This window comes from Hermetia illucens, chromosome 7 (genome assembly GCF_905115235.1).
Source record: "Hermetia illucens chromosome 7, iHerIll2.2.curated.20191125, whole genome shotgun sequence".
Classification (NCBI taxonomy): domain Eukaryota; kingdom Metazoa; phylum Arthropoda; class Insecta; order Diptera; family Stratiomyidae; genus Hermetia; species Hermetia illucens.
In genome coordinates, this window is record NC_051855.1 from 1,757,663 (window position 1) to 1,785,062 (window position 27,400).

Genomic DNA, 27,400 nt, shown 5'->3' on the forward strand with positions numbered 1-27,400 from the left:
CTGCCCTGAATTTATCCGTTAGTATGGGCGAATGATCTTTTCCGCAATTTCATCAAGTTGGTTTGTCTGCGGTGGGATTTGGGCATTCCCCTCGCACATGAGTTTTCGTGCACGCACGCACCGGTGCACGATGGAGCAATTGATGGCGATATGCCGGAAGTTTTGGCAGTTGTAGCACTGCACTTCTTTAATCGGCTTGACTTTTTGAAGTGAAATTTTCTGGTGAAGGATATATTTCACCTTAAATGCTTCATTTAGATCTTGTTCTGGCTCGAAAGTAGCCATGAACAGCCCCGATTGCGACTTCAACGGAAGTGCCGGGTTCAGGCTGTGAGCGAGTTTGTCGGCTCGCGTGACTAGATTTGACACGCTTTTCAACTTTAGGTGCGGGTATTCTTCGTTGAGTTCGCGCATTATGTCAGCCGGGTCTGTCTCTCTATGAAGACCACGGATGACTAAGGACTGAGTCCCTAAAGCCGGAGAGGTACTGGTCGTGGCATGCCGTCTCTTTTCCTTAATAAGATTGAAGATCGCTGCATGATCCTCAAGGCTTTGAGGAAAAATGAGGGTCCTATCGGCCCTCGTATTTTTTAGGGTTGCTTTCTCTTTTAGTACCCTCAAGAATTGAGGAACATTGATTTTATACCCAGTGATGGGCGAAATTTTGAAATTTTTTGGGCGGGTAGCTTGGGGAGAGGATGCCTGAGGGTTTGTTGGAGGGGCATTAACTCTACTTACACTCACCTTTTCTCTGTTTTTCTTTTTCCTCCGCTGGACGAAGTTGAATTCGTCGCCTTCTTCCTGGATGACGACGCACATTTCTCCATCTTGACCTTCTGTTGTTGCTCCTGCAGTTGTAACTCGTGTTGTTGTTGTTCATGTTGATGTTGCCGTTGTTCACGATGATGTTGTCGTTTTTCGCGTTCTCCATGTTGCAGATGTTGTCGTTGCTGCTGCTCCGACGTTGCGATTGGCATGCTCCCTTCGAGGGATGCCAAGCGATCCTCTAGCTGCTTTATAATTTTTTGCTGACAGTTCAGCTGCTGGACCGTCGCGGCCATTTCTTGTTTTAGCCCCTCGATTTTTTCGAGGAGGGTCGCGTTCAATGCTTGCAACTCTGGGGAGCTGCCTTCTTCTTCCGATGACATCTCCTCGGGGTGTATCATTCTACACCTCTTGGCGGACATCCTGTCCCCAAGCCCGTACTTGCTGTTGTGCGCAGCAGCCCTGGAATGTAGCAAAAATTGTTTAGTTCAATATTCTTATAATAGTTACCTTTTTCGGACGTAAATGGCACCACTGTCCAGAACGTTATACTTCCTTCTGGATTCTTGATCAACTTCTGCTTTTGATGACCGTTCGCTTCGAGAGCTCGGACGCACATTCAGCCGAATACTAATATTTAAATACAACATAATTCGTATTCCCCCTCGTAAATATGAATACATCCGTATTCACGTTTTTAAGTACGAATACAGTCGTATTCATATGTGAATCCGAAAATATTTACTGGTTCGAAGATCAACATCACTGTATTCATATTCATAGAAACCCGTTTTACGAATGTATTCGTATTTGTTTCTATTAAAATATAAATATGCTCAACTCTGCTTACCACTAAATTAGGTTACCTTACCATGAATATGAAACACCTATTCAAAAAAAAATAAACTAACGATTATACCCGCACGCAGTCTGATGTTTCCTACGCATATTCAAATGCATCAGCTCGCATGTAGCATCTAGGTCATATTTAAGTAATCACGAAGCCATCACTGAACGTCATTCAGTGGCTATACAAAGATAAGGCGAAATGAATCTCGTTACAAAATGTGCTTGCGAAATCTGTATTTTATATTAAAAATTCTAGCATATTTCAATACATTGTTTTTCTTTTCAGACCAGATTGAAAACTACCTGAGCAACATGTTCTACAACCTGACAACAATATCATTGCATGATTGGCGAACTTACAGTGAAATGCGGCATCTAGGGAACTATAAATTTAATTTAGTTACAATCGGAGATCACTTACCCACGCAACAACTGGAACAAGGAATTGACGTCTTGGAAATTATGAGAAATATTCACATATTTGTCTCAAAATATCTTTACAATATGAACAATCAAATTTTTATCGAATACTCCAGCAACAATAAGCATTTGAACACCATTGGAATTCGTCATATTGCAAACTCGCTACGAACGCATGGAACAGGGATCATCAACACAACGGTAAGAATTGCTTCCTTTCTAAGGTTTCGTGAGGTTTCTTTGACGATACAGTTAAAATCTATTTATTCAGGTATAATATTCGAATAATATTGTGCAAAATTTCCATGAAGAAATATTAAAAAAAATAAGGCAGCGACAGCAATTATTTGGAAGCGTCTCCGATGTGGCGGAGCGAAAAACTTCAGTTCAATATTCGAGCCTGCTGCATCGTCAGCTTCAATCGCCAGTTCAATAACTTACAGCGATTTAACTGAAATTTCGGAGTTGGCACCCAAGCCGATGCTTAGCTTTAGGAGCATATCAGTCACTAATCCAAAGCAACGTACTAAAATTCGTGACGCTTTAAAAAGTCTCACCATTCAAGAAGTCTACAGCTTTCCCGAGACTCCCTTCACCCTGTTTGAAAATATTGAGCATTCCATTCCATTGTACTTCACTTCCGCAAAGTGACAGGAAGTAGGGAAGGCTAGAGAAGAACGTAAGCTAGTGGCTGAAGAAAAGTTCAACGAATGCCTGGCACATAAAACCAAAGCCAAAGCAACTGAATACCCAAAATTCCACGTCAAACGGCACCGAAGAGGGCGGTGTCTGTCTATCCGTCTGTCTGTCTGTCACACCCGATTTATTCGGAAACGGTTCGACCGATTGTCATGAAAACTGGTGGGAGTGTAAGAACATTACGCACAATTTGGTCAAGTCTGAAGAAAATCCGACTATTATTAACAAATTTATAGGGGGTGAAACTTTAGAATTTTTTGTGAACTTCCTGCACTCTACAACCTGCATGACGTCATCATCACATATCAATTCGTCAATACCATAACGAAATGAATTCTTGTGAGTGGGGTCGCAAAGAATTATTTTGTTTTAGTTTTTTAGTCATTTGTATATGAATATCAATTACTCCAACCGGACAAGTGTGTATGTAGGTATACAGTATATGCGTGCGATAGATCCCTCCGGGCAGCTGCGCCCAACATTCATCCACACACGCTCACTGACACTTTGGACGAATGCTTTCCTACCATGGAAGTAGCTCTTCCACAGAGCTAATTCCTGGCAATCACACTCACGAATTTGGACAACACAGACGACCAACTTAGATAATCAAATGCGCCTTTGAAATCAACAAAGATACCAAGGACGTACTTGCTAGGACAACGGACCACAAAGTTCTTAACATGCATCAAGGCATCGTCAGTGGACCTACCAGTCCTCAAGCCATACTGCCTGTCAGACGCCAGATGTGATGTTTTCACCCTCAGTCACTGGACCATAATCCTCTCCAGGACCTTGCTAAGGGCCGGGAGAAGAGATATCGCCCGGTACGATCGAGGACTACTCTTATCCTTCTCTGGCGGCTTCAGAAGCACAACCACCCTGGTGGCATTCTTCCAGAATGCAGGTGAATAGCCCTACTGAAAACAACACTCAAACAAACACTGGACATAAGATGGGATGGCCTGCCCGATGGCTTTGCATATCTCGCCTGTCATTGCATCCCAGCCAGGTGACTTCCGAGACCTGAGCCTCGCCATGCTCTCCTCGATCTCACAACTCCTCAGGGGAGGAATTTCTTCCCCTTCCTGAGCGCGACCGTCCGGAGACATCGAAGGGTCGGATCTTGGAAACAGTTTACTTAGCAGGGCACAAACATTGTCACGCCAAGTCTGCATCGGTTCTCCGTTCACCTTGATGCCAGCTATGTCGTGACTGGGCTTCCCTCTGCAAATCCGGTAGACCCTACCCCAAGGGTCATCGCAGTGCTCACCGACGAATCGCCTACAGTTGTCTTCCTTCGGCTCTCTTAGCAACACCTTATACGAAACACACCTCGCATATAGGCGAGCCTAAGCTGGCCAACATCAACAACAGAATGAACATCACTATGACAACGCGCCTTTTGGAATCTCTTCCTCAGGCGACGGAACTCCCTCCGTTTATTACGAAGGGCATTCGTCCACCACGTGACCTGCTTCCGAGCCCTCCGTTCGGGCTTCGTCAGCATGTCATCGTTCACGCTACACATCCACTCATTCAATAACGCAACCTTTTCATACACAGACAATAAGACAAACTCAGAGAAGGGTGAGCGGCCGGCTAACTCCTCCATCCGAGCAACATATTCACCCCAGTTACACCCGCGCGTATTCGAATGCACCGGCTAAAGCGGGGGATCAGCACTCACATTCGCACCCCTATTGACCAGGACGACCTCAATAGGAGTGTGACCACTAACACTACATCCAATCAACAATCCCCAAGACTGGACAAACGCCTTTGCTACAAAATTAACACATGTAAAGTCGATATCACTTACGCCCCTGCAGCTTTCAAACGTGGAAACACTTGACGGGACATTTTATTCCCAGGATGAATGGCGTTCCACTAATACGTGGAACCACCTCATCCGGGTACGCGGTATACAGCTCCAGGTCGTCTGTAGGTGGACAGTACATACTCAAACAGTACCACCGTCCTAAAGGCCCCGTTATTGAGACACATACGCCCCACTCATTAGTGAGACTCTCGACACAGACGCAATCTAGACGCGTATTATTTACGATAACGGTCGCCTTGGCCGACCTCCTAGCAGTGAACACCCACATGTCGCCAGGTAAGCCTCTGACGCAGTCATTGACTGCCCAGGGTTCCTGCAGCATAGCTACGCTAATGCGCTCTGGCGCAGTTCAGTTGCAGCAGTTTGAGCGACATGGCGCTCAGTGACGTGCGTTGGCTCTAGCCACCCGTGCAGCGTATATGGGGCACAACATCGACCGCAGCATATGCCCGGCCGGAGCGCACAGTTCCTACAGTGCACTTCGTTATTGCACGAGGAGGCCATATGGCCGCTCTGTGAGCAACGAACCCGCACATGGTCTTTCGACTTGCAGTCAGCGACCCTATCGTCGAACCCAAGGCACCGGAAGCAAGCTGGAAGCAGTCATGTGATCTAGCTCGGTAGCTAAACCACTTGACATACACGCGGTCAGCGGTAGTCAACCTATGTATAACTGCTGGAGTACCCTCCAGCACATCATTGCCCACAGCCTCCGGACCCGCGCGAATCGGACGCTCACTATCTTGACTTCTTTGCGGAATCATTCCGCAAACATCTCCTTCGCGAGATGGTTCTCGTGTATCTGCTGCATTAGTTCATCGGCACTGATACAGCAGTGGACGTCATATACTATGACCCTAGGCCCAAGTTTCTGGATCACAGCCACATCCAGGTCGTGCTCCGAGAACTTGGGGTTCTCCATCACCTTTTTGCGCTCCTTTTCAGATGGCACCCTAAGTGCCACCCCCCCCAGATTTCAACGGGTTCACTGTGTGAACCCGCACCCCTAACGCGGAAGCCACCTCCCGCATCACCACTTAAGCCACCTCCTTCGAAGAAGCCTCCTTGTTTCAGCTCCTCACCGCTACCGACCAAGTCTCCGGCGGCTTGGGAACTACTGGCAGACTACTGGCCGCTGCCGCCACCCTGTCACCAACGGCAGCTGGCACCGCCACGGCCGGGACCGCCTGACTGCCCTTCGCAGCCATTAGCCCCTCCACCTTCCCGCTCAAGTTAGCAATTTTCTGGGCCATTCGGCTCAGAAGCCCGCTTTAACGCAGAATCACGGCATTGGTGACTGCATTAATGACCTCCCGCGTCGCGCCACTTTCCAGCAGAATGGTGACAAGTCTGCCAGCAATCTGCCCACATTCCGTCATCTCCTCCTTGGCATTCTCCACCTTGGGGCGGTTCGCCTTCTTACTCCTCTCTACCTTGGCCTTCTCTGCCTTAGCCTGATGGACTCCCCGACTGCAACCACTCATCTCGCAGTCCGAGGCGACGGCATTCTCAGCTGAACTGGAGTGCTCCGCAGCGCCTTTCTCTCACCGCACTCTCAAGATCTGCTTTCTTGCTGGTCCGTTGCACAGTCTCTTCCTCTTCATAGCTACTAGTACTATTTTTAGGGCGGAAACACTTTTTTAAGCTTTTCTATCCGAAAAAAAAACTGTTATGGCAACCCTGGCCAAAAAATCTGAAAAATATTCGGGCGGCAACTCCTGTCACAATATTGTACCGTACGCGGTCACCAAACACTTTCCACTTTTCACTAGTCAACGTAATTTGTTTACGACGTCGTAAACAACTCGCACCAAAAACACAAAGTACCGCAAAGGGTCACTTTATTACTCTGTTTATGACTTAGAGTCATAAACAACAAACCATTCACACAATAGGCCACTGAGAAAAACACACACGGCACAATTGGAAAAAAACCGTATCGTACAAAATTCGATCTCTAAGATTTCCAAACAATTTCGTTAATCCATTCATGCGCGTCACTAATTAGATGACGACGCATTTGGCTATTGAAAACTCTTTATTAATACTACTTTCATGAGATACAAAAATGTACAATTATACAAAAGTTCATTTTATTGTTCCTCAAAGAGTCAGTGTCGACTGAGGTGTCGACCAGTCGTAGTCCATAGATTAAAAATTTTCATCGCCAGACCAGCCTCATAAAGCTACGGTGGCACTCGATGCCTCCCTTGAGGACGCCTTACAAGATACTTCGTATTTTGCCTTCCGGGAGATTGATGGGACCCTTCAAAAATTTATTTAGGTGGCACCAAGCACCCCGAGCTCCAACAATAAAGGGCAGGGCTCTGATGGTTTTGTTCGGGTTTCGAGTCCTGACAGCATCAATGAACTCAGGTGTAGAGTACTTCGCTAGCTTGTTTTGGTATGCGATCTGAAGTGGAGTCGGTCCTTCCCAATGCACTCCGACATCCGATATGATGATCTCCTTATCGCGAAGCAGTAATAGGTCCGGTTAGTAGAGGATACCGCTTGCGGCGCGTATATGTGGCTCCTCTTGAACTTGGCAGCCGCTCTTTCTAGCTGCCACCGCCACCTTCTTAGAGACATGATTGTGCCGGGGAATTCTCTACCAGTGTGTTGCTGGATGGTTCAACAATAGTTGCAAGCAATGCTCGTTTCGCATCCCTGATCTTGCCATCGGAATTCTCATCCTAACTCATCCATTTAACACTCATTCAAACTCCCTGTGGCCCCATTAGTCCATTCATTCAATTCTCCCACTCTAACTTATAGAATCTTCTTCACTTAATATCCTAGATAAGTTCGTTCACTCACTGACATATTCATTCACTCCCTTCTTGATTCATTCGCAACTTCCAACTCACTTATGTCTAAAACCCTAGAAGCCTTTTTACTTTTAAGTGCTTCCCTGCAGAAATCATTAAACGCGGGGAAGACATTCTCCCCCACCAACTCCTCAGGGGAAACAGGCCATTTCCCAAAGTCCCTTCTACATCTAATTTCCACCCTATTACGCTCACCCTCGTACTTGGGACATTCAAATAGCACGTGTAGTGCAGTCTCTTCCTAACCGCAGTCGCAGTCACTGCTTCTGCTGAGCCCAAATTGAGCTAATTTGCTCTTAAAATCCCCGTGTCTCGTAAGGAATTGACTCACATAATGGTTGATATGGAGCCATTTCATCTTAACTCTCTTTGCGACATCTGGGAAGAAACATTTCGTAATTCTTCCCTTTTCGCTAATATCTCTCAGCCTCCCTTTTTCTTTCCTTCCCTCAGACAGCCTCTCGTTGAAGACCTCTCCTTCAAACGAGAACCTAGCTCCCCTCCTAAGCTTATAGGGAAAGTGTCTCTCAATTGCCGCAAGCTTTATCGGTAGCTCACCAGCTACCACACACAGAGCATCCGTTGAGACAGTCCGGTATGCACCTGTAACTGCCATGAGCGCCTTTCGTTGGGCAGATCTAACTGACCCAATATTTGTGCCGCTCGTGAATGGTTACCAACCCTACCGCTCTATACGTTAGGATGGGAACCGGCAATCCTCTATATATGATGTCTTGACCCTATGACCTAAACCCCAATCAGCAGTTAGCAAGTCCAACAAAGTTGCTGAATATCCTTTTGGCTTTGCCTGCTGTCTCCATAATATGCCGGCGATAGTTTGTGCTAGCACTTAACCATAACCCCAGGTATTTTAACTCTGATGCGACTCGTATCGTATTACCCTGGATTTTTAAAGTGGGCCTTCTGGCCAACTTTCCCTTCAACAGGATTGCTTACGTGTTATTCGCCGAGAGTTTCAAGTTCATTTCCTTGCACCAGGTGCTAACGTATTCTGTGGTGTTCCGAGCAAGATTTTCGATGTGCGATCGACTCCTGCCCTCAATGAGGATGAGGATGTCATCCGCATATGCAGTTGGAGTAATCTCCACTGCAATGTCGGATAACCCTTTTATCAGTCCGTCAAACACCAGGTTCCCGCTCCAGCATGGTATATTTCGGCTCCGGATTTTTTTCCGAGGAATTGTTGATGATTTTGTCAAGTTTTTCCTATGACATGGGAACATTTTTATTATAAGTGTTGATGATTTTTTCGACTTTTTCCTATGAGATAGGAAATTTTTTTATTACATCTGTTGATGATTTTTCCAAGTTTCTCCTATGATACATGAATGCTTTGATTATAAGTGTTGATGTTTTTTCCAACTTTTTCCTATGAGATAGGAAACTTTACGCATATCATAATCCCTTATTAAAAACGTTTAGCTACGGACAAGCCTAGTGTTCTACTGCACATGAGCCATTGAAGGTACCTAAGCCTCGCGGCCAAACCCCCCTCCCTTACGGGACGGCTTATTGTTTAACGTAGGATTAATCCTACGGTCCTCTTAAGACGCGGATTGAATTTGTGACCACAATCAGAGCCCCGCTGCGACAAGCAACAACGGTACCAGTCTATGTCAATTTGCATGGGTTTGGCATTCATACTGGTGGATGCAAGTATCATCTAAAACTCTACCGAATTATGGAGTACGGCACCCGTGCTGATACGCAACACCACGTCGAGGCCCGAAAGTCCCTTCTCGCTTGAGCATAAACCACAACCCCGATGAAACTCCCACTAGGGGGCCAACCGCAACAACCGAGCTGTACTCAAATACGACAGGAATTTTCCTGAAGTATAGGAGTCCAGGGGCTACCCCGGTTCCCATCGTACCAGTATACCCCTGGTAAGGTTTCGTGACCGAAGCCACTTCAGATGAGTCCCCGTGCAGACTCGGGTCTGATCGCCCTCCTCGGGTACGTGGGGTCGGAACTCCCCATCGGATTAACTGGAATCAGGCCGAGGCGGAAAACCGCAACGGAACCTTTTAGCCAGCGAACTACCGCCCTGCGGGTTTAGCTACGGACAGAAGGAATTCAGTCTATGTCCCAATAGTCGGCACTAGTCAAAAGGTTAGATACGTGTGGTTATGGAAATATTAACGTTTGACCCGGCCATCTTCATACCATTGAAATTTATTATGCATCGTTTTAAATAGTACATCCAGCCTTTATGGCCAATTGATTTATGATTATAGACCTTATAATCGACTCTCATTTTTTCCATTGTGCCGTAATGAAAAACAAACATTTTGAAATTATCAAACTTTATAAAATAATATATCTCCAACTACTATATTCTAAAATACGCTCAACGCATTATACATCTTATAATCTATTTCATTTCTATTTGTCTTGCTTCCAGTTTACTTGGTCAGATTAGATACTTTATAATATCAGCTCCGGATAAGAGTACTTCTGTATTAAGATTGTTTGATGTTTTTAAAGATCATTAAACTCTGATATCTTTACCTTATTCAATAATATCATTATACCTTAATATAATCAACTTATAATATATTTTCTTTATTAAGCCGATGGCATGAGTTTAAAAAATAAACTCTTATGTATGTTTCCTCCCGTCCTACATCTTCAATATGCCTTACTAGAATAAACTTTAATAAATTTTCATAATATCATAACACCATAACACCATCATCATCATCATCAAATAGTCTACGCTCCAGTAGACTACATATCGTCCTTATTATATTTAAGTTATCATAAGGTATTGTGTATATTCTCGCTGTAGTCTATTTCAATGACTGCTAAATGCTCAGTTACATTATGAACGTTACCCTCTGGAGAAAATTATCAATAGCTCATATGGTGGTAATATACGATGATTTTTAAAATCTTATAAGTTATTAGAAGTCATGCGACTTCTATTAGTATAACGTTCTTCATCATCAAGTAATCTACGTCCCAATAGATTACAATCATCCTTATTACCTTTATCCCATGATAAGCTATTGCATAGATTCTCGGTTGAGTCGATTTCAATAACATCGTAAATACCAGTCTGAACATTACTCTCTGGAGAAAATACTCTATAACTCATACGGCCATCATTATTCAATAATCATATTGCATTTTATTAAATGCTTTAAGGTGGTTTCATCTTTTAATCCTTCCTTTTTGTCAATCTTATAATCTGATGTTATGCTATGATATTACTTGTTGTTTATTAAAGCCTTCTTATTTCCTTCTATAACTTGGTTTCATTTCTTATTACTCTATCGAATAATGTCTCTGTGTTTTCATCTTCTTCTGAAGCCCTTCCAACTTCATTTCTTTATAACTTTATACTGTCGTATAAAATTTTCAACTTAATACGATTCTTAGAATCTCATAAGTTGTCATATGATTGTGGCGGTTTCATTTAGTATTACTCTTTCGAATAATATCTCATTATAATGAATTGTAATATTCGAACCCTGCATGTTACTTGCTATAGCAAAATGCGTTGCATAAGCTACAAGTTTACCTGGTACGCCACTATTTATATGTCGATCATCCTACATCTTCAATATACCTTAGTAAAATAAACTTTAATAAATTTTCATAATATCATAACACCATCATCATCATCAAATTATCCACGCTCCAGTAGACTACATATCGTCCTTATTATATTTAAGTTATCATAAGGTATTGTATATATTCTCGGTGGAGTCCATTTCCCCTCCCTCGAGGCACGTCAAACACCAGGTTCCACAGACTTGGCCCAAGTATGGACTCCTGTGAGCAACCCTTGGTGACTATTTTCTCTTCCCTCTGAAAATTTTCCTCTATCGCTACCACACCCCCTCACATCCAACTCTTTCGCCACCGCTGGCCACCATAGGTGGTCAACGGCTCCTTCAATATCGAAGGCAATTGCCAAAACATACGGCTTGTCAATGCGGCTCACTTCGAAGATGGCATCCTCAGTGCCTTTCCCCCTACGGAATCCAAACTGAAGTTGGGCAACACGTGTCCCGCTCGTCAGTAGTGGGTCGAGCCGATTCAAAATAAGTTTTTCCAGTAATTTGCCTGCTACAGGTAGCAAACATATAGGCCTGTAGGACTTTACTTCTTCCCTGTCTTTACCTCCTTCCTTGTAGATGGCTCTGACCGAGCCAATTTTTCATATATCAGGGAAGACTTCCTCTTCGAGGCACTGATTATACATTTGCAGCATCTTGTGAGGGACTGCCAAAATTGCACGCTTCAAGATTTCAACCTCAATCTGATCTGCCCCTGGTGCTTTCCCATTTCGGATGCGGTTAGCTGCGTTTAGCAGCTCCGCCATTTCGAATGGCCGTTTACTTTCAACGCTTTCTCCCTCATTTTCATTACGGTCTTAAGAGATCTCCTGATGGATTGCCTGAGAGCACGCTGAGTTTCCGTGTCCATTTCTGGCTCTTCATCAGGGAAGAATCCATCCAGCATGGCTCTTGCAGTGTCTACCAAATTTCCCGTTTTCCCTCCCACGGTGTTAATTGCACCGAGGGGTTATTCCCTACGGAGCCTCCCCATGGCTGACCTGTACGGAATTCCCCAGGGATTTTCGTTCCCAATTTCGGAGACGAACTTCGTCCAACTCTTCTGCTTGGACTTGCGTAGCTCGTCTTTATATGCTTCACGAGAAAACCTAAATGAATTCAGCTTAGCGTCCCAGTTGGCAGTATCCCTAGCCTTCTGGAGCTTTCTTCTCGCCCTGTTGAAATCGTCTTTTAGCTTTAAAACTTTCCCGCTCCAGCCTAGTATATTTCCGCTCCGGATTTTTTTCCGAGGAATTGCCTTCTCACTGGCTTCAATTATGCATTTCTGCATTTCCTCGGCGAACATTTCAGCTCTAATCCTGCAGTCTATAGTAGCTCTATGGACGCTTTCCGCTGTGTTCCTCAGCTCTCGTTCGAACTTTCCCCACTTGGCACTCCCGGTGTTAAACCTATGCTTTTTATAGGGTCGCACAGGGCGCATTTCATCCCTGCGTAGAGTAATTTTAATTACCCTATGATCGCTGAATGTAAGGCTGTCTACCACCCTCCATTCCTTTACCAATCTGGTAGCCAATCCCGGCGTGGCCAGAGTTACATCAATATAAGATTCTCTACCCGGAATATTCCCTCGATATGTCGGAAGCTCACTTGTTTTATTGAGGATAATAAGCCCTCTCCTTGCAATTGCTTCCTCTAATTTCCTCCCTCTTGTCAATCTTCTATCACTCTGATGCCTCCTGGCACATACCGGGTCCCACAGGGGCGAGATCGCATTGGAATCTATGGCAATGATAATAGGTTTATCACCTATGATGTCCAGTGCCTTTCCCGTAGTTTGTATCCCCGGTTCTATCTTGTTGGCGTACTGGAAATATAAACTTATGAAGTATATACTCCCAAACCCTCCTGTGGCCTGCATTACCATGCAGTGTGAGTCACTTAAGTGGCTCAATTTAAGCGCAGTTATTCGGTCCTTTCTGTACAGGACCGCTGCTTTGCATTTCGTATCGCTACTTTCCATTGCAACGACCGTTGTTGTGTTGCCTAGGCAGCAAACTTTTTCCCTGTGGACGTATGCCTCCTGTGCCAACACTATGTCTACTTTGTTCTTCCTAATGAGGTTTGCCACCTCATTTGACACTGTCCTTGAACCCTGCATATTAAGCTGGTGGATTCTTAACATGCGTAGTTACTTCGCATAACCCTCCATTCCAACGAGGCCTTGTGATGCGGGCAGCATGCGACGTGTTCTACCTTCTTGCCTTCGTGCAATTTTCACAGTTAGCGGCTTTATGTTTATTCGTACAGTCTCTGTACGCGGCTTTATGTTTATTCGTACAGTCTCTGTACGCGGCTTTATGTTTATTCGTACAGTCTCTGTACGAATGGCCGTCTTTACCATAATGTGGGCAAACTTCCTTCTCGATGCAATTCCGAGCTACATGCCCATACTGCTGGCACTTGTAGCAGCGGGAGGTGTCCAAGTAATCCTCCACTCTATGGGACATCCACCCAACATAAACCCTATCCCTTTCAAAAAGGTCCCTTATGGGACCCAATGCACTGTCGTCGCATCCCTATTCCCCGTCCTAAACAGTGCACGGGTGTCTGCACTCTTTTCTCCCGCATTTTGAGACTTCATCGCCTCCTCCACCCCCTTTGGGTCCATCTCCCCTGGGATACCCAGAACAATAATCCTCGGTAGATTACCAGTTTCTTTCCACGCCAATAGGCCGGCCTTCTCCAAATTGGTACTAGCTAAAAGAATCTTTAGGTCTTCCTCCGTTGCGGCTTTAACAATGACCCCGTTATTTTGCGTGCTCCTCACGCCTTTAATTTTTATCCCTTGTGCGGCAGGGTTTATAGCCTATTAGAGAGCCTTCCTCGCGTCGACTTCCTTATCGGCTGCAGTTATCCTAACTGCGAATACCTCTTTCATCTTCTTGCTTATGGCCTTAATTGCCTTTGTTTTCGGCATCGCTTTCATAGCAGCAACCTCCGCAAAGGTCGTCGATACCTTTTTCTCAGCGGTAGGTACAGCTCGCTGGATAATTACCGCTGGTTTGACTTCAATTGGCGGTCACAGCACTTTCGCTGCGTGTCCTGTAGCCCTTTGCACCCTCAACTCACCATTCTTTTCTAGCAGAGCAACGCAAATCTTCTGCAAGTTTTCTACTTGCTTTAAGATTGCAGCGGTCGCCGCTTTATCGACGTTGTACCGCTTGTTCAGGCAAATTTCCATTATTTCTTCGACGGCTTTGAACATCTCATCGGATGTTCCCTCGGCCCGTCGTTCTTCCACCGGTCCCTTGCTGGGTTGTTCCGGCGTCGTTACCCGACGCTTCTCGCTCTCTTTTACTTGCTCCCGTGTTCCTTCACCCCCCTTTCCCTTCTCAACTCTCTCCCCTTCAGCACTATCACTGGATTCACTCAGGATATCATCCTGAAATCCAGCCCTCGTCAGTGGACCACTACCCCGCTTGTTAAGCTCACGCTCTCTAACGAACCTATCCAGATCCTCCTCGGAGCCACTGGATACATTCATTTCGGGGCCTCTCTCTTCCTTCGCACTTTTGGGCCTCTGGCCGATCCCGTCTGCTATGTTCGCCATAGCTTCCTTGTTCGTCTTCAATTTAACCTTTGGTCGCTTCCGCACAAGGGATTTTTCCCCTTTTGTTTTCCGGAGGTCGGTCATAACGGCCTTCGAAATCCCTACTTTCCGCTTGGGCTCTACTTTATCCCCCTTTTTCCCGAAAATTTTTTAAATTTCTACTTTACTAACTTTACCAACCAAAAGCGAAATTTCACTCAAAATTCTCACTCAAGCCAACTACCACGAGCAAATTTTAATCACGCCTTAGAATCAACCTCTTAACCTAACCTAACTTTTTCCTAGCCACTTTTCCTAAAAAGTTTTTTTCCTTACAGCAACCCTAATTTACCGCGAATGGTAACGCTTTTTTTCAAACCTTGGTGGCTTCTAAGCCTATCCACCAAGGCGAACAGCTTTGTCTTAGTAACCTTTGCTCTGAAGCAAATTTTTGGTTACGGCAACCCCAATATCACCAGAACAGTAACACTTTTTTCCCGTTTCTGGGTAACCTCAATCCCCACTCTTTAAAACAAACAACTTTCGCTTAGACACTTTTACTCTAGGATCACTTTTCAGTTACGGCAACTGTAACCCTGAGAGAATGGTAACACTTACCTGCCTACTCTGGGTCGCAGGTCCAAGCTCCGTCCACAGTACTTTAAATCCGCCGTCCATGTCATGCTCCTTCTGGTCCAAAAAGTCTACTTTCATTTAATTCCACCCAGTGGAAAATTCATGCCGATCGTAACGGCTTTCTTCAAAAGTTGGAAATTTTCCACAACACTTTTTTATTAAAATCCACCTTATTCCCACTCCACTTGTCACTTTTCGTGCACTTTGCACTCCAATTCCCAGGTACACTCACAGTTAACGAATTCGCAATGGATGGAAAATTTCCAAAACAAAAACGAATCGCAACGGTTTTTTTTTTCAAAAATTCGGTCCACGCTCAGATTTCACTGCATAACGTAAAAAGACGACGATACCAGTCTATACCAAATACATGGCTTAGCATCCATACTGGTGGATGCAAAACATACCTAAATCTCTACCGAACTAAGGAGTACGGCACCCATGTTGAAACGCAACACCACGCCGACGCCCGAAGGTCTCTTCTCGCTTGAGCATAACCACAACCCCCATGAAACTCGCACTAGGGGGCCTACCGCAAATAACCGAGCTGTACTCACATACAACGGGTGTTCACCCGAAGTGAGAGTCCAGGAGCTATCCCGGTTCCCATGGTATCAGTATTCCGAGTATTCCTAAAAAGTTGCCTCATGGGCCATGTTCCACAATTCGCCCTGTCGCCAATGTCGGTAATTTCTACATTCCCAGATATAATTACCTTGCCTGTTATCTCTCCGGCAATTGACAAGTTCAATTAAGATTTCCCCAAGACTCCTTAAAAGTTTGCCATGGAAATCTCCTTGGGAGACCAGCATGAAAATCTCCCTAGAAATTTATCATTAAAAGGTTTACCATGGTATTCCCCTTAAGAGTTTAACATTATGTTCCCTAGGGCCAGGAAATTATATTATCCTAACATCCAATTTCCCAGCTTCTGCCCAACAAAGTCCTCCGGGTGCACTGGCCATGCTTGAATTTACCAGCCTATGCCATTCTACATCATGAACCAGACATTCGTATAGCACGTGAAGTGCCGTTTCCTGTGCTCCGCAGTCGCAGCGACTACTTGTGCTGAGCTGGAATTGCCTTAACTTCCTCTTGAAGTCACCATGTCCTGATAGAAATTGGCGTGTGTAATGATTGAGTTATCATCCAATTCATTTTCAGCCTCCTTTCAATATCTGGGAAGAACAACCTTGTAGTTTGCCCCTTTTCACTGTTGTCCCAATCCCTTTGCCATTGTTTAATCATGGCTGCCGTCAGCTTGCTTTTCATACTTATGGAGTGCTCGCCATTGAAAACCTCGTCTTTCACCGAGAAGCTGATCCCCTTCCTCAGAATGTATGTATAATGCCTCTCCATTATCGCCAGCCTTATCGGCAGCTGCCCCGCTAGAACGCAAAGCGCTTCAGTCGAAGTAGTCCGATATGCTCCCGTATCTGCGAGAAGCGCCATTCGTTGTGCTGACCTAATGGGCCCTATATATGCTTCGCTCGTATGCCGTGCCTATCCTATCGCCCCATAAATTAAGATCGCCAGCGATAGCCCTTTGTATAGGATAGTGTTTGCCCAATTTCCTAGTCCCCACTCACTGGCAAGGCCGGCAAGCTGGCTGAATATCTTTTTTGCCTTGCTAGCGGGTTCAGTCGTATGTCGCTTATGCCCTTACACCCACTGATCCATAAGCCCAGGTACTTTAGATCTGCAACAATTTGCTGCCCTGCACTTTCGGCTGTCGCCTCCTGGACAATTTCCCTTTCAGGAGGATTGCCTGCGTTTTCCTCACTGATAGCGTAAGTTTCACATCGCTGCACCTCGAGGTAATATCGTCTGTGACTTTTCGGGCAAGGTCTTCAATTTCGCTTCGACCTCTGCCCTCAATGAGGATGAGGATGTCATCTGCGTAAGCAACCGGAGTGATTTGTTCCGATATACTGGACAGCTTGATGACTAGTTGGTCAAAGACAAGATTCTACAAACTTGGCCCGAGTATAGAACCCTGCGGGCAGCCTTTGCCAACTCTTTTCTCTTCCCTCTCGAAATTGTCTTCCATAGCTATCTTTCGGTCTCGTAGATAGCTGAAGATGAGCCTTTCTTTCCAGCTCTTTAAGTACCGCTGGCCACCAAAGATGGTCGAAGACTCCTCTCAGCTTCCGCTTTATCTCCATCGTGGTCCTGATCGAGTCCCTAAGAGCACGTTGATTCGCCGTGTCCTCTTGTGGATTGTCATCAGGGGAGAAGCCTGCCAGCATGGCTTTCGCTGTGTCCCTCCAGTTTTCCATCGTTCCCTCCCCAGCTTTAATGCATGTGAGCGATTCCTCCCTCCACAACGGATTTGCATTTCCTGCTTCAGTAACGAACTTCCTCCAGCTTTCCAGTCTGGTTTTTTTCAGTTCGTCTTTGTAGGCTTTACGCCTTAGCCTGAAATCTCTCAGATTGTCATCCCAGTTCGCCGTATTTCTAGTCTTTTGAAGTTTTCTTCTTGCCTTGTTGAATTCTTTCTTTAACTTTGAAATTCCCTCATTCCAGCCTGGTATTTTGCCATTTCTCATTTGTTTCCGAGGGATGGCTTTTTCGCTTGCATTTATTATCCGCGTTTGCGTAATTTCATTGCGAGCGCAATCCTCTACACTCCTCAGTTCGCGTTGGAACTTTTCCCACTTCGCCTTCTTGGCATTGAACCGAGGCTTCCTGTTGGGTTGTGCAGGTTCAGTTACATTCCAGCGAATCGCTCTATGGTCGCTGCATGTCAGGCTGTTTACCACCCTCCAATTTTGATGTCCCTATTGATGTCAATATAGGACTCATTTCCCAGTATGTTCCCCATGTAGGTTGGAAGCTCACTTGTTTTATTGAAAACAACCAAGCCATTCTTCGGTCGTTCTGCGTTCTCCTGGCGCAAATCGGGTCCCACATGGGTGAGCTAGTGTTGGCATCGAAGTTATCTTTTCCTTCCGTGGGTATGGTAAAAGAATAACGCTCGTTCGATTTATAAACTTTATTTGTTCTCTATAATCACAACACTGCTTAAGACTTACTCTATTTATACAAAATGTGTGTGTAAATGTGCAATTACTGTAACTATAAAAGTGCCAAATGTGCAAGTATAAATAAACCCTAGTTACCGAGTTCAAGGTGCATCGATTGATGAACTGAACTACCTATGGGAAGCGTGTGCATATAGATCACGTTGTGTGTATTCGCATGATTAAGAGTGTGATAACTTCGATGCCGATAATAGCCGGCCTGTCGCCAATTGCGTCCAATGCTTTCTCCAGCTTTTCAATACCTTCTGCTATATTGAAAGCGTACTGAAAGTACAAACTTATCAAGTATATACTCCCGAATTCCCCAGTCACCTGCACCACTACGCAGTGCGAGTCGCTTATGTGACTCAATTTGAGGGCTGCAATGCGATCTTTTCTGTACAGTATTGCAGCCCTGGGCTTGCTTTCGTTGTCTTCGATTGCAACAACCGCTGTGATGCTGCCTAGGCAGCAAACTTTCTCCCATATTCATATGGCTTTTGGGCCAGTATTATAACAATTTGGTTCCCTCGTATCAGATTTGCCACCTCGTTTGACATAGTTCTCGACCTTTGCATGTTGATTTGATGGATTCTCAACATTTGTAGTTGGTTCTTGAAATCCTCCATTCCATCGATGCTTTGTGTTGCGGACAGTCCCCGCTGTTTGCAGCATGTCCGGTGTTTGCCCTATTGGCCCGTTTGCAGCTAATGCAACTTGCTACCTTATTTTTATGGCGGCATTCCTTGTACCTATTGCCCGCAATGAGGACATGCTTCCTTTTCCTCACAGTTTTTCGCCGAGTGCCCATACTTTTGGCATTTATAACACTTTGACGTATCTAGGTAGTCCCCGACTTTATGAGAGGTCCAGCAAAGATATACCCTTCCTTTCTCCCAGAGTGCCCTCCTTGCCTTGGGGCTAGCCTCTAGCACCCAGTGTACGTTGTTTGAATTAAATCTCCCTGTTTTGAAGAGGACCTCCAATTCAAACCCTCTTGTAGAAGTTTGCCCCTCGGAGAAATTTTGCTCAAGGAGAGCCTCTTACACCTCGCTTTGCGTCATCTCCCTAGGAATGTGCCTTATTATCATTCTGGGATTCGTTCCCTGGTCTTTCACGCCTGACCTGCCTTTTCAAGTTCCTTATTATTTAAGATAGCCTTCAAATCGCCTTCACTGGCAGCTTCAATTACTACACCATTTGAGCCCTTATTCCTCACATTTTTTATGTTAATTTTCGCCCTGGCTGGGTTGGCGGCCTTGAACAACGCCTTTTTTGTGTTGACATCCTCGCTGGTTGCTGTGATCCGTACGGCATACAGCGCCGGAGTTTTCCTGTTTACCCTCTCGATCACTTTCGCCTTCTGGTTGTTTCTTGATCCTGCTGACGCAACTTCTGCGAATGTCGTTGGTCGTTGTACTTCTACAATTCTCTTCTGTGCCGGCGTCGCAATATTTACTTTCCTAACTTCTTCTCCTTCTTGTCGTTATCGCTTGAGCTTCTTTGCAGCTGGTTGCGGGTTGCCTATTCCACCTTTTCGATATAGTTCGAGCTGCGCCTTGCTCCGGCTGACATCCGAAATTAGCCCTACCATGACTTTTGCATTCTCTCAACTTCTGAGAGAATTATCGCCGTGGCAATTTTACTGACTTTGTGCCGCTCGTCCAGGCACACCTCCCTGATGTTTTTTACCGCGTCAAACACCATCTCAGCGGCATTTCCTTTGTCTCCCTTCTTTCTTTCCCTATATTTTCCTTTTCTTCCTCTGTTTTTTTTTTTCCTTCTGGGCCTTTTCCGGTGTTTGCTCCTTCACTGGCACCTTATGCGCCTCCTTTTCTGGCTCACCCTCACTCTCTGTTTCTGTGGATATACCCACGATGCGTAGCGCCGGTGTAGCGCTACGCCCTCTTCCTTCCAAACCCAATCTTGCTAAGAAAGCTTCATCCATCTCCGCTTCAGAGTCCGCCTCCATGTCGACCAACCTTGGAGACGGAGGTGACACCCTTTCTTTCTTCGCAGGCATCGCATAGTCTTCGCCTTCGGCCTGACTCTTTTCTTACTTTTGTCCGCCATTTCTAGTGACGCGTAATATTAGCCTTAGTTTTCAATTTAATCACCCTTAAATCTCCTGAAAATAATATTGAGTGGAAAAAGGAACGCCAGAAATTTTTCTCCTGAAGAAGAAATCAGTTCCAGAGTTAATTTACCAAACGCCCTGCAAAATTAAAATTATTCACTCAAAAAAGCCACTTATCTCAAATATTCTTTCAACCTGTTCCCCGAAATCATATATGTATGTGCCATGTAAGATCCCTTGGATCTTTCCTTTCGGGAGTTGGATGGCGTCTTTTAGGAATTTATTAAGATGGCACCAAGCGCCCCGAGCTCCAATTATAAAGGGCAGCACTTGGATGTTCATATTTGGGTATCGCGTCCTGACGACGTCGATGAATTCCAATGTTGAATATTTCAACAATTTGTTCTCATAGGCGATCTGTAGTGGGGTTGGGCCTTCCCAATGTACCCCAACATCAGACACAATGACCTCGTTATTGTGTTGCAGCAGCAAGTTAGGCTTATAGAGGATGCCGCTTTCAGCACGTATGTGCGACTCCTCCTGGACGCGTCAGCCATTCCTGCGGACCGTCACCGCCACCTGCCTAGCAATATGGTTGTGTCGGGTGATTCTCTGTCAGTGTGTTGATGGGCAGTTTTGCAGGATATGACATACCGCTTGATTTTTATAAGATCCAGCGCGGCATTTCCGGAGTTGTCCTGGGTTGGACGATATTCTCCTGCACGGCAGCAAATTTAGCCGTAGGTGAATCTCCCGAATATAATCACTGGACGACCAGTGAGCCGGGGGGTAGTCCAGCCAGGTGTTGGAGTGTTTGCAATTTCCCACTGCATATATTACCTGAGATGGATTGCTCCAGTTCCTTTTCCTGCCGTCCCGGCGAGAGGGTAAATTCAGTTTCAACCATTTGTTATGCCAGCCACGGTCGCAAGTGGGCAGCTTGTGGAGCTTGGGTGGGAGAAGTTGCATCTTCTTCCCCTTCGCTGACAGGATCTCCGGGATCTTCGTTGAGAACTGGAGCACTGCCAGCCCACCACACTTGGTAGACGCATGTATTGCCAGGTTGTCGCAGTGTTCGTTAAGGTGAATAGCTTTTCTTACTGCTCGACGGATAGCGTTATCCACCCGTTTCAGCGTTTGTATAGTGACCTCTGGGGTGGTAAGGCGATGTATGAATCGTGGTATCAGGTGTTGCTTGATAATTCTTATTCTCTGTTCTGGCTTTAGCGGGGCCGCCATTATAGTTGTTAATTGTCGGTCGAAGTTATTGAAATATTGGCACAGAATCCGTTTAAATGAAAGCACAATTGTTCTCTTCTATTATTAATTTTATTTATTCTTTTCTATTAAGCAAGGAGTGACTAACTAACTTGAAAAAGGTCTATCGAAGACTGTACTTATTGAACAAAACTAGCAGATATGTAACTATATGTACCACAAGCATTTATCTAACTCATTTTACATGCACACTTGTATAAACAGTAAAAGAATGAGTTCCGGACAGTAATAAAAGTAGAAAAGAATTAGTTTTTGTATGAAATGTAAAAGATAATATTTCAACACTGCCCCTCAAAAACTAATCGTGTGAAATGTAATGTTTTAAATTCTAAGAATTTATCATATCAAAAATGCTAGAGTCATTCCTTTGTATGTTCGTTCTGGGAAAATTACAAAATACCTGTAGTCCAACATTTGTTGCAAGGATTAGGAAAACCCAGTCAAAACCTAATCAGACCACTCACTTAAGGTACCTTATATTACTCCAAGCCGATCGCGGTTCTGAGCTCCTTAAACTTGATTGCTGATACGGGCTTCGTTAGAATATCTGCCTGCTGATTATCTGTTGAAATATAACTAACTTTGATTATTTTTCTTTCTATTTGTTCCCTAGAAAAATGATACTTAATATCAATGTGTTTCGATCTCTTGTGATTGGTCGGATTATTTGCTATGCTGATACAATTAACATTATCTTCATATATTATAATTGGTTCTGGGATATGGAGATTGATACTTTCTGATAAAGATTTCAACCATAATGCTTCTCTAACTGCTTCGAATAAAGCCATATACTCTGCTTCTGTAGAAGAAGCTGCTACTGATTTTTGTCTTCTAGTATTCCACGCTATTGTACAATTTTCAAATAATTTGAATAGATATCCAGTGGTACTTTTTCTATCTGTATTAGTATCTCCACCCCAATCAGAATCTACAAACCCTATTAATATAATAATAATTTAATGTTAGTGGACCCTCTTAAATATCTTAATACTCTCTTCAAATATTTCCACAACTCTTGATTATTGTTATTCATGTATCTGCTCAAAATATTAACAGCTACACTCAAGTCAGGTCGTGTACATACCATTACATACATTAAGCATCCAATTAGATTTCTAGAAGGTGCATTGTAGTTCTCTTCTAAACTAAGAGCTTCATAGTTTAATTTACTTTCGAGTGGAAACCGCTTTACAATCTTGCATATTAAATTTCTTCAGAATTGTTTCTATATATGCACTCTGATCTAAAGTAATTTCTTCACCATTCCTAGTAACTTTTATTCCCAAAAATAACTTTATTTCTTTCAAATCAACCATTGAGAATCTAGAGAAGTTTTAAAATTATTTAATGTATCAATATCAGCAGTCACAATCATAAGATCGTCAACATAAAGTACTACATATATATTTTTCGAAATATCTTTTCTGTCTAAAATATAAATACACCTATCAACAGGTGAACTACGAAAACCTCTATCTTTTAAAGCAAGATCGAACTCTTCAAACCAGCTTCTTGCTGCTTGTTTCAAACCGTATAGGGATTTATTCAGTTTACAAACTAAATTCTCTTTACATGATATTCCTTGTGGAACTTTCATATAAATTTCTTCTTTTAATTTGCCATTTAAGACGGCTGTCTTTACATCCATATGATGAATTAGTAGATTAAATTGATTGGCGAATGCAATCATGAATCGGAAACTAGAAATTCTTGCAACAGGTGCGAAGGTTTCATTATAATCTACCAAGTATTGCTGACTAAAACCTTTTGCAACAAGGCGTGCTTTATATTTTAATGGATTTCCAAATTCGTCATTTTTTATTGTAAAAACCCATTTACAATCAACAATATTTTTATTTTCTGGTCTTGGTACTAAAGTCCAAGTTTTATTAATTGAAAGAGAATTTAGTTCTTCCCTGATTGCTTCCTTCCATTTATCTTTATCGTCACTATCTTTAATTTGATTATATGAAGTTGGAATTTTGCAAATTATTGATTGAGCGCATAAAATATGATCATCATTTATATTATCTTCATTATAATTTACCAATGGCTTACACTTAATTCGATCACTTCTCCTTGGTTCATTAGGAATTTTTTTATCACTATCAGATGAATTCGGACTATTATTCTCTTTTACAGAAGTTTCATTTTCATTTTTTTCACTCATGGGATCTGTCACATCTGATTTACTATTATCAGATTTTTCACGGTCAACTACTGATTTTGACTGAATACCAGCGGAATCAGTTTCTACTTGCACATTATTTTTATCTGATATATTTTCAGATACTTGACCTTCTACTGATTTTGACTTTTTGTCAGAAACATCTGTTTTATCTTCAGAGTTTCTTTTATTAACTCCTTCACATTTCGCAATAGGTCTTGATCTTATAAGATCAAGTTCATCAACAATTACATCTCTTACTATTGCATACTTTTCTCTTTCAACATCCCATACTTTGTAACCATTTGGCTCGTATCCAATTAATATTCCCTTCCAAGACTTATCATCAAACTTTGTTCTACTGTTTTTGTTATGTACAAAAACAGTAGAACCAAATATCTTCAAATATTTTATTTGTGGCTTTTTACCATGCCACATTTCATATGGTGTCTTGGTTTGTTTTAGGGCTCCAGTTGGAGTGATATTTATTAAATAGGTAGCAGTGAGAACTGCATCACCCCAGAAAATTTTATCCATACAAGCACTAATTATCATGGATCGAGCCTTTTCGGTTATCGTTCTTACCATTCGTTCCGAAACACCATTCAACTGTGGCGTTCGCGGAACTGTCAAATGATAAGTAATACCTTTTTCACAACAATAGTCCTTCATTTCATTTGATAGATATTCTCCTCCATTATCACTATAAATTTACTACTTTTAAATCAAAATGTGCTTCACTTTTTGCCACAAAGTCTTTAAAAACCAGGAAAACGTCGGATTTATGTGCAATCGTATATGACACACAATAATGTGTATATTCATCAACAAATAACACAAAATAATTTTTGTTGTTTATAGCCGTAGGAGATATTGGACCGCAAACATCAGAATGAATAATAAACAATGGTCTTTTTACATGACTTTTATCCTTTTCTTTATTAAATGGTAGCCTGGCTTGCTTACCTTTAATGCAAGCTTCACACAAGTCATCACTAGGATTTATGTTACAAATTTGATCTAAATCATAAATCATTTGTTTATTTTTCAATTCTATAAACATTTGTTTGCTTATATGTCCTAATCGTTGATGCCACAGGCTATAATTGACTTTTGTAACATTGAAAGTGCGATCAATATTTTTTGTCTTACAAATTCCTACTTTAAAATTCAATTTCAAAATACTGTTAAAATGCTCACCTGTCATCAAGGTCTTACCACCTTTTTGAACAACGACACTACGTTCATTAAAAATTATCGTCATTCCAGCTGCTTGCATTTTTGTTACAGATAATAGATTGTATGGAACTTCCGGGCAGTACAAAACATCCTTTAATTCTCCTTGTATCCCTATTTTGCTGATTACGTTCAGTTTGCCTCTCTTAGTTGCTGTTATAAATGATCCAGTCTTTGCCACAGATAATTTCAACGGATGTTGAAGATTCTCAAAGTCTTTTGCTAAATCTTCTCTATTTATTATGTGTTCGTTAAGTATTTATCCAATTTTATTTTTGAATTTTACTTTATGGATTAAACACTTTGTTAATTGCTATTGTAGTGGCGTAGTCGTACTAAAACTGCATTCAACTCTCTAAGAGAGAAAAATTACAAACGATATTTTTAGTTTTAAGAAACAGCAAAAGAGATATTTGAAACTTAAGTCACGAGCGAGCCGAAGTGTTCGGAGCCGCGGTTGGATACAGAAGAGACCGACTTATTTCCATGCGGTCCTTACTGTCCCAACCAACGGCATTTTTTTACCGCTGGTTCTCCACTCCCCTGGTGCGTTCTGAAAACGAGTGAGTGGAGAGTTTCTGAGTTCAGCGCCATCTACCCGTCCGCATCCGCAACATCCGAAATAAATTTCGAATGCTGCAGATCCTGCCGCGCCACATCACTCCGCCCCCAGACGAAACCTAGGGGGTTTCGGCGACGGATCCCCGAACTTCGTTCGCCGTTAATCCACAAAACGGACACGACGTTGCTTCGGGGCGCACACGTGTTTCAGCCTGGACAAAGAGACCGCCTTTTTGTGACCACCGATCTCGAGCTGGAAGAAATGTTCTCCCCTCTCGAGAACGCGGTACGGGCCCTCATATGGAGGCTGCAGCGGCTTCCGGACGGCATCCGTCCTGATCAGCACGTGCGTGCACGTGTCCAGTTCCTTGGGCGAACAAGCAGGTATGGACGAGTGTCGAGTGGGTGGTGGCGCTTTGATGCGTCGGAGATTGTCCCTCAGCAGACGCACCAACCCCGACTCCGTGAGACCCGATCTCTTGTCGAAGACCGGATCGCTTGGGAGTCTTGGGTTCTCCCCGTAAACCAGCTCCGCGGGGCTGGCAGCAAATTCCTCTCGGCGGGTTGTACGAAGGCCGAGTAGGACGAGAGGCAAGACTTGAGTCCAGGACGGGTCGTCGCGTGCCATAATGGCGGCTTTCAGCGTCCGGTGCCAACGTTCTAGCATCCCATTGGACTGCGGGTGGTATGCAGTAGTCCGCTGGCGTTTAAAACCCAGGAGTTTGCCTAACTCGGAGAAAAGGGTGGACTCAAATTGCATTCCCTGGTCAGTGATGATCACTGCAGGGACGCCAAAGCGAGGTATCCACTCTCGGCAGAGGGCTTCGGCACAAGATTGCGCCGTAATGTCCTTCAGAGGTATTGCCTCAGGCCACCGCGTGAACCTGTCGATGATTGTGAGGCAATACTTGTAACCGTGCGAGTCTCGCAAAGGCCCTATTATGTCGAGGTGTATTGTGTGGAAACGCTTGGTAGTGCGGGGGAATGAGCCCACTTCTTTCCTTACATGCCTGGAGACTTTACACTTCTGGCATGCGATGCACTCTCTGGCCCAGGAATTGATATCCTTGTTCATGGAGGGCCAGAAGTATTTTCCGGTGACTAACCGGTTTGTTGTCCTGATGCCGGGGTGCGCCAAGTCGTGAACTGCGTGGAACACTTCCTTGCGAAATGTGGCCGGAATGTATGGCCGAGGTCCCTTTTCCGAGTCTTCGCAGCAGAGCGAGAGGTTTGAGCCGAAGATGGGCAACTCCCGAAATTTGTATTTGGGGTTGGACTTGAGGCTCTGAAGTGCTGCGTCATCCACTTGCGCCTTGGCAATAGCCGAGAAATCGAGTGAGGCGGGGATGTTAACTTCGGAGACACGAGACAAAGCGTCAGCAACAATGTTGTCCTTCCCGGACACGTGCTGGATGTCTGACGTGAACTGGCTTATGAAGCTCAGGTGTCGAAGCTGACGAGGGGACGCTTTGTCGGGCTTCTGTTTCAAAGCGAACGTGAGAGGCTTATGGTCCGTGAACACTGTGAACGGCCCGCCTTCTAGGGAGAAACGGAAGTATTTGATGGACAGGTATGCGGCGAGCAGTTCGCGATCGTAGGTGCTGTAGTTCCGTTGAGCGGGATTCAACTGCTTCGAGAAGAAGCTCAACGGCTGCCAAACTTGGTCCACCTTTTGGTGAAGGGCAGCACCTACTGCGATGTCAGAGGCATCAACAAAAACGGCTAGGGGTGCATCTTGATGAGGAAATGCCAAAAGTGTAGCATCAGCCAGTTGCTGTCTGGATTTATTGAACGCGCAGACAGCCTCTTCAGACCACACAATCTCTCGTGTGTCTTTTGTTTTGGGGCCAGACAAGTACGCGTTCAAAACGGACTGGT

At 44.1% G+C, this 27,400-nt stretch overlaps 1 protein-coding gene across 1 annotated transcript in view; it reads left to right on the forward strand.

Annotated features, from left to right (window-relative positions):
- LOC119660813 (WASH complex subunit 4-like) overlaps window positions 1–27,400 on the forward strand; it is a 141,277-nt gene that overhangs the window by 33,990 nt on the left and 79,887 nt on the right. Inside the window, exon 8 of the mRNA XM_038069654.1 lies at window positions 1,901–2,235. Coding sequence (XP_037925582.1) covers window positions 1,901–2,235 — 335 coding nt within the window. The remainder of the gene's footprint in view (window positions 1–1,900; window positions 2,236–27,400) is intronic.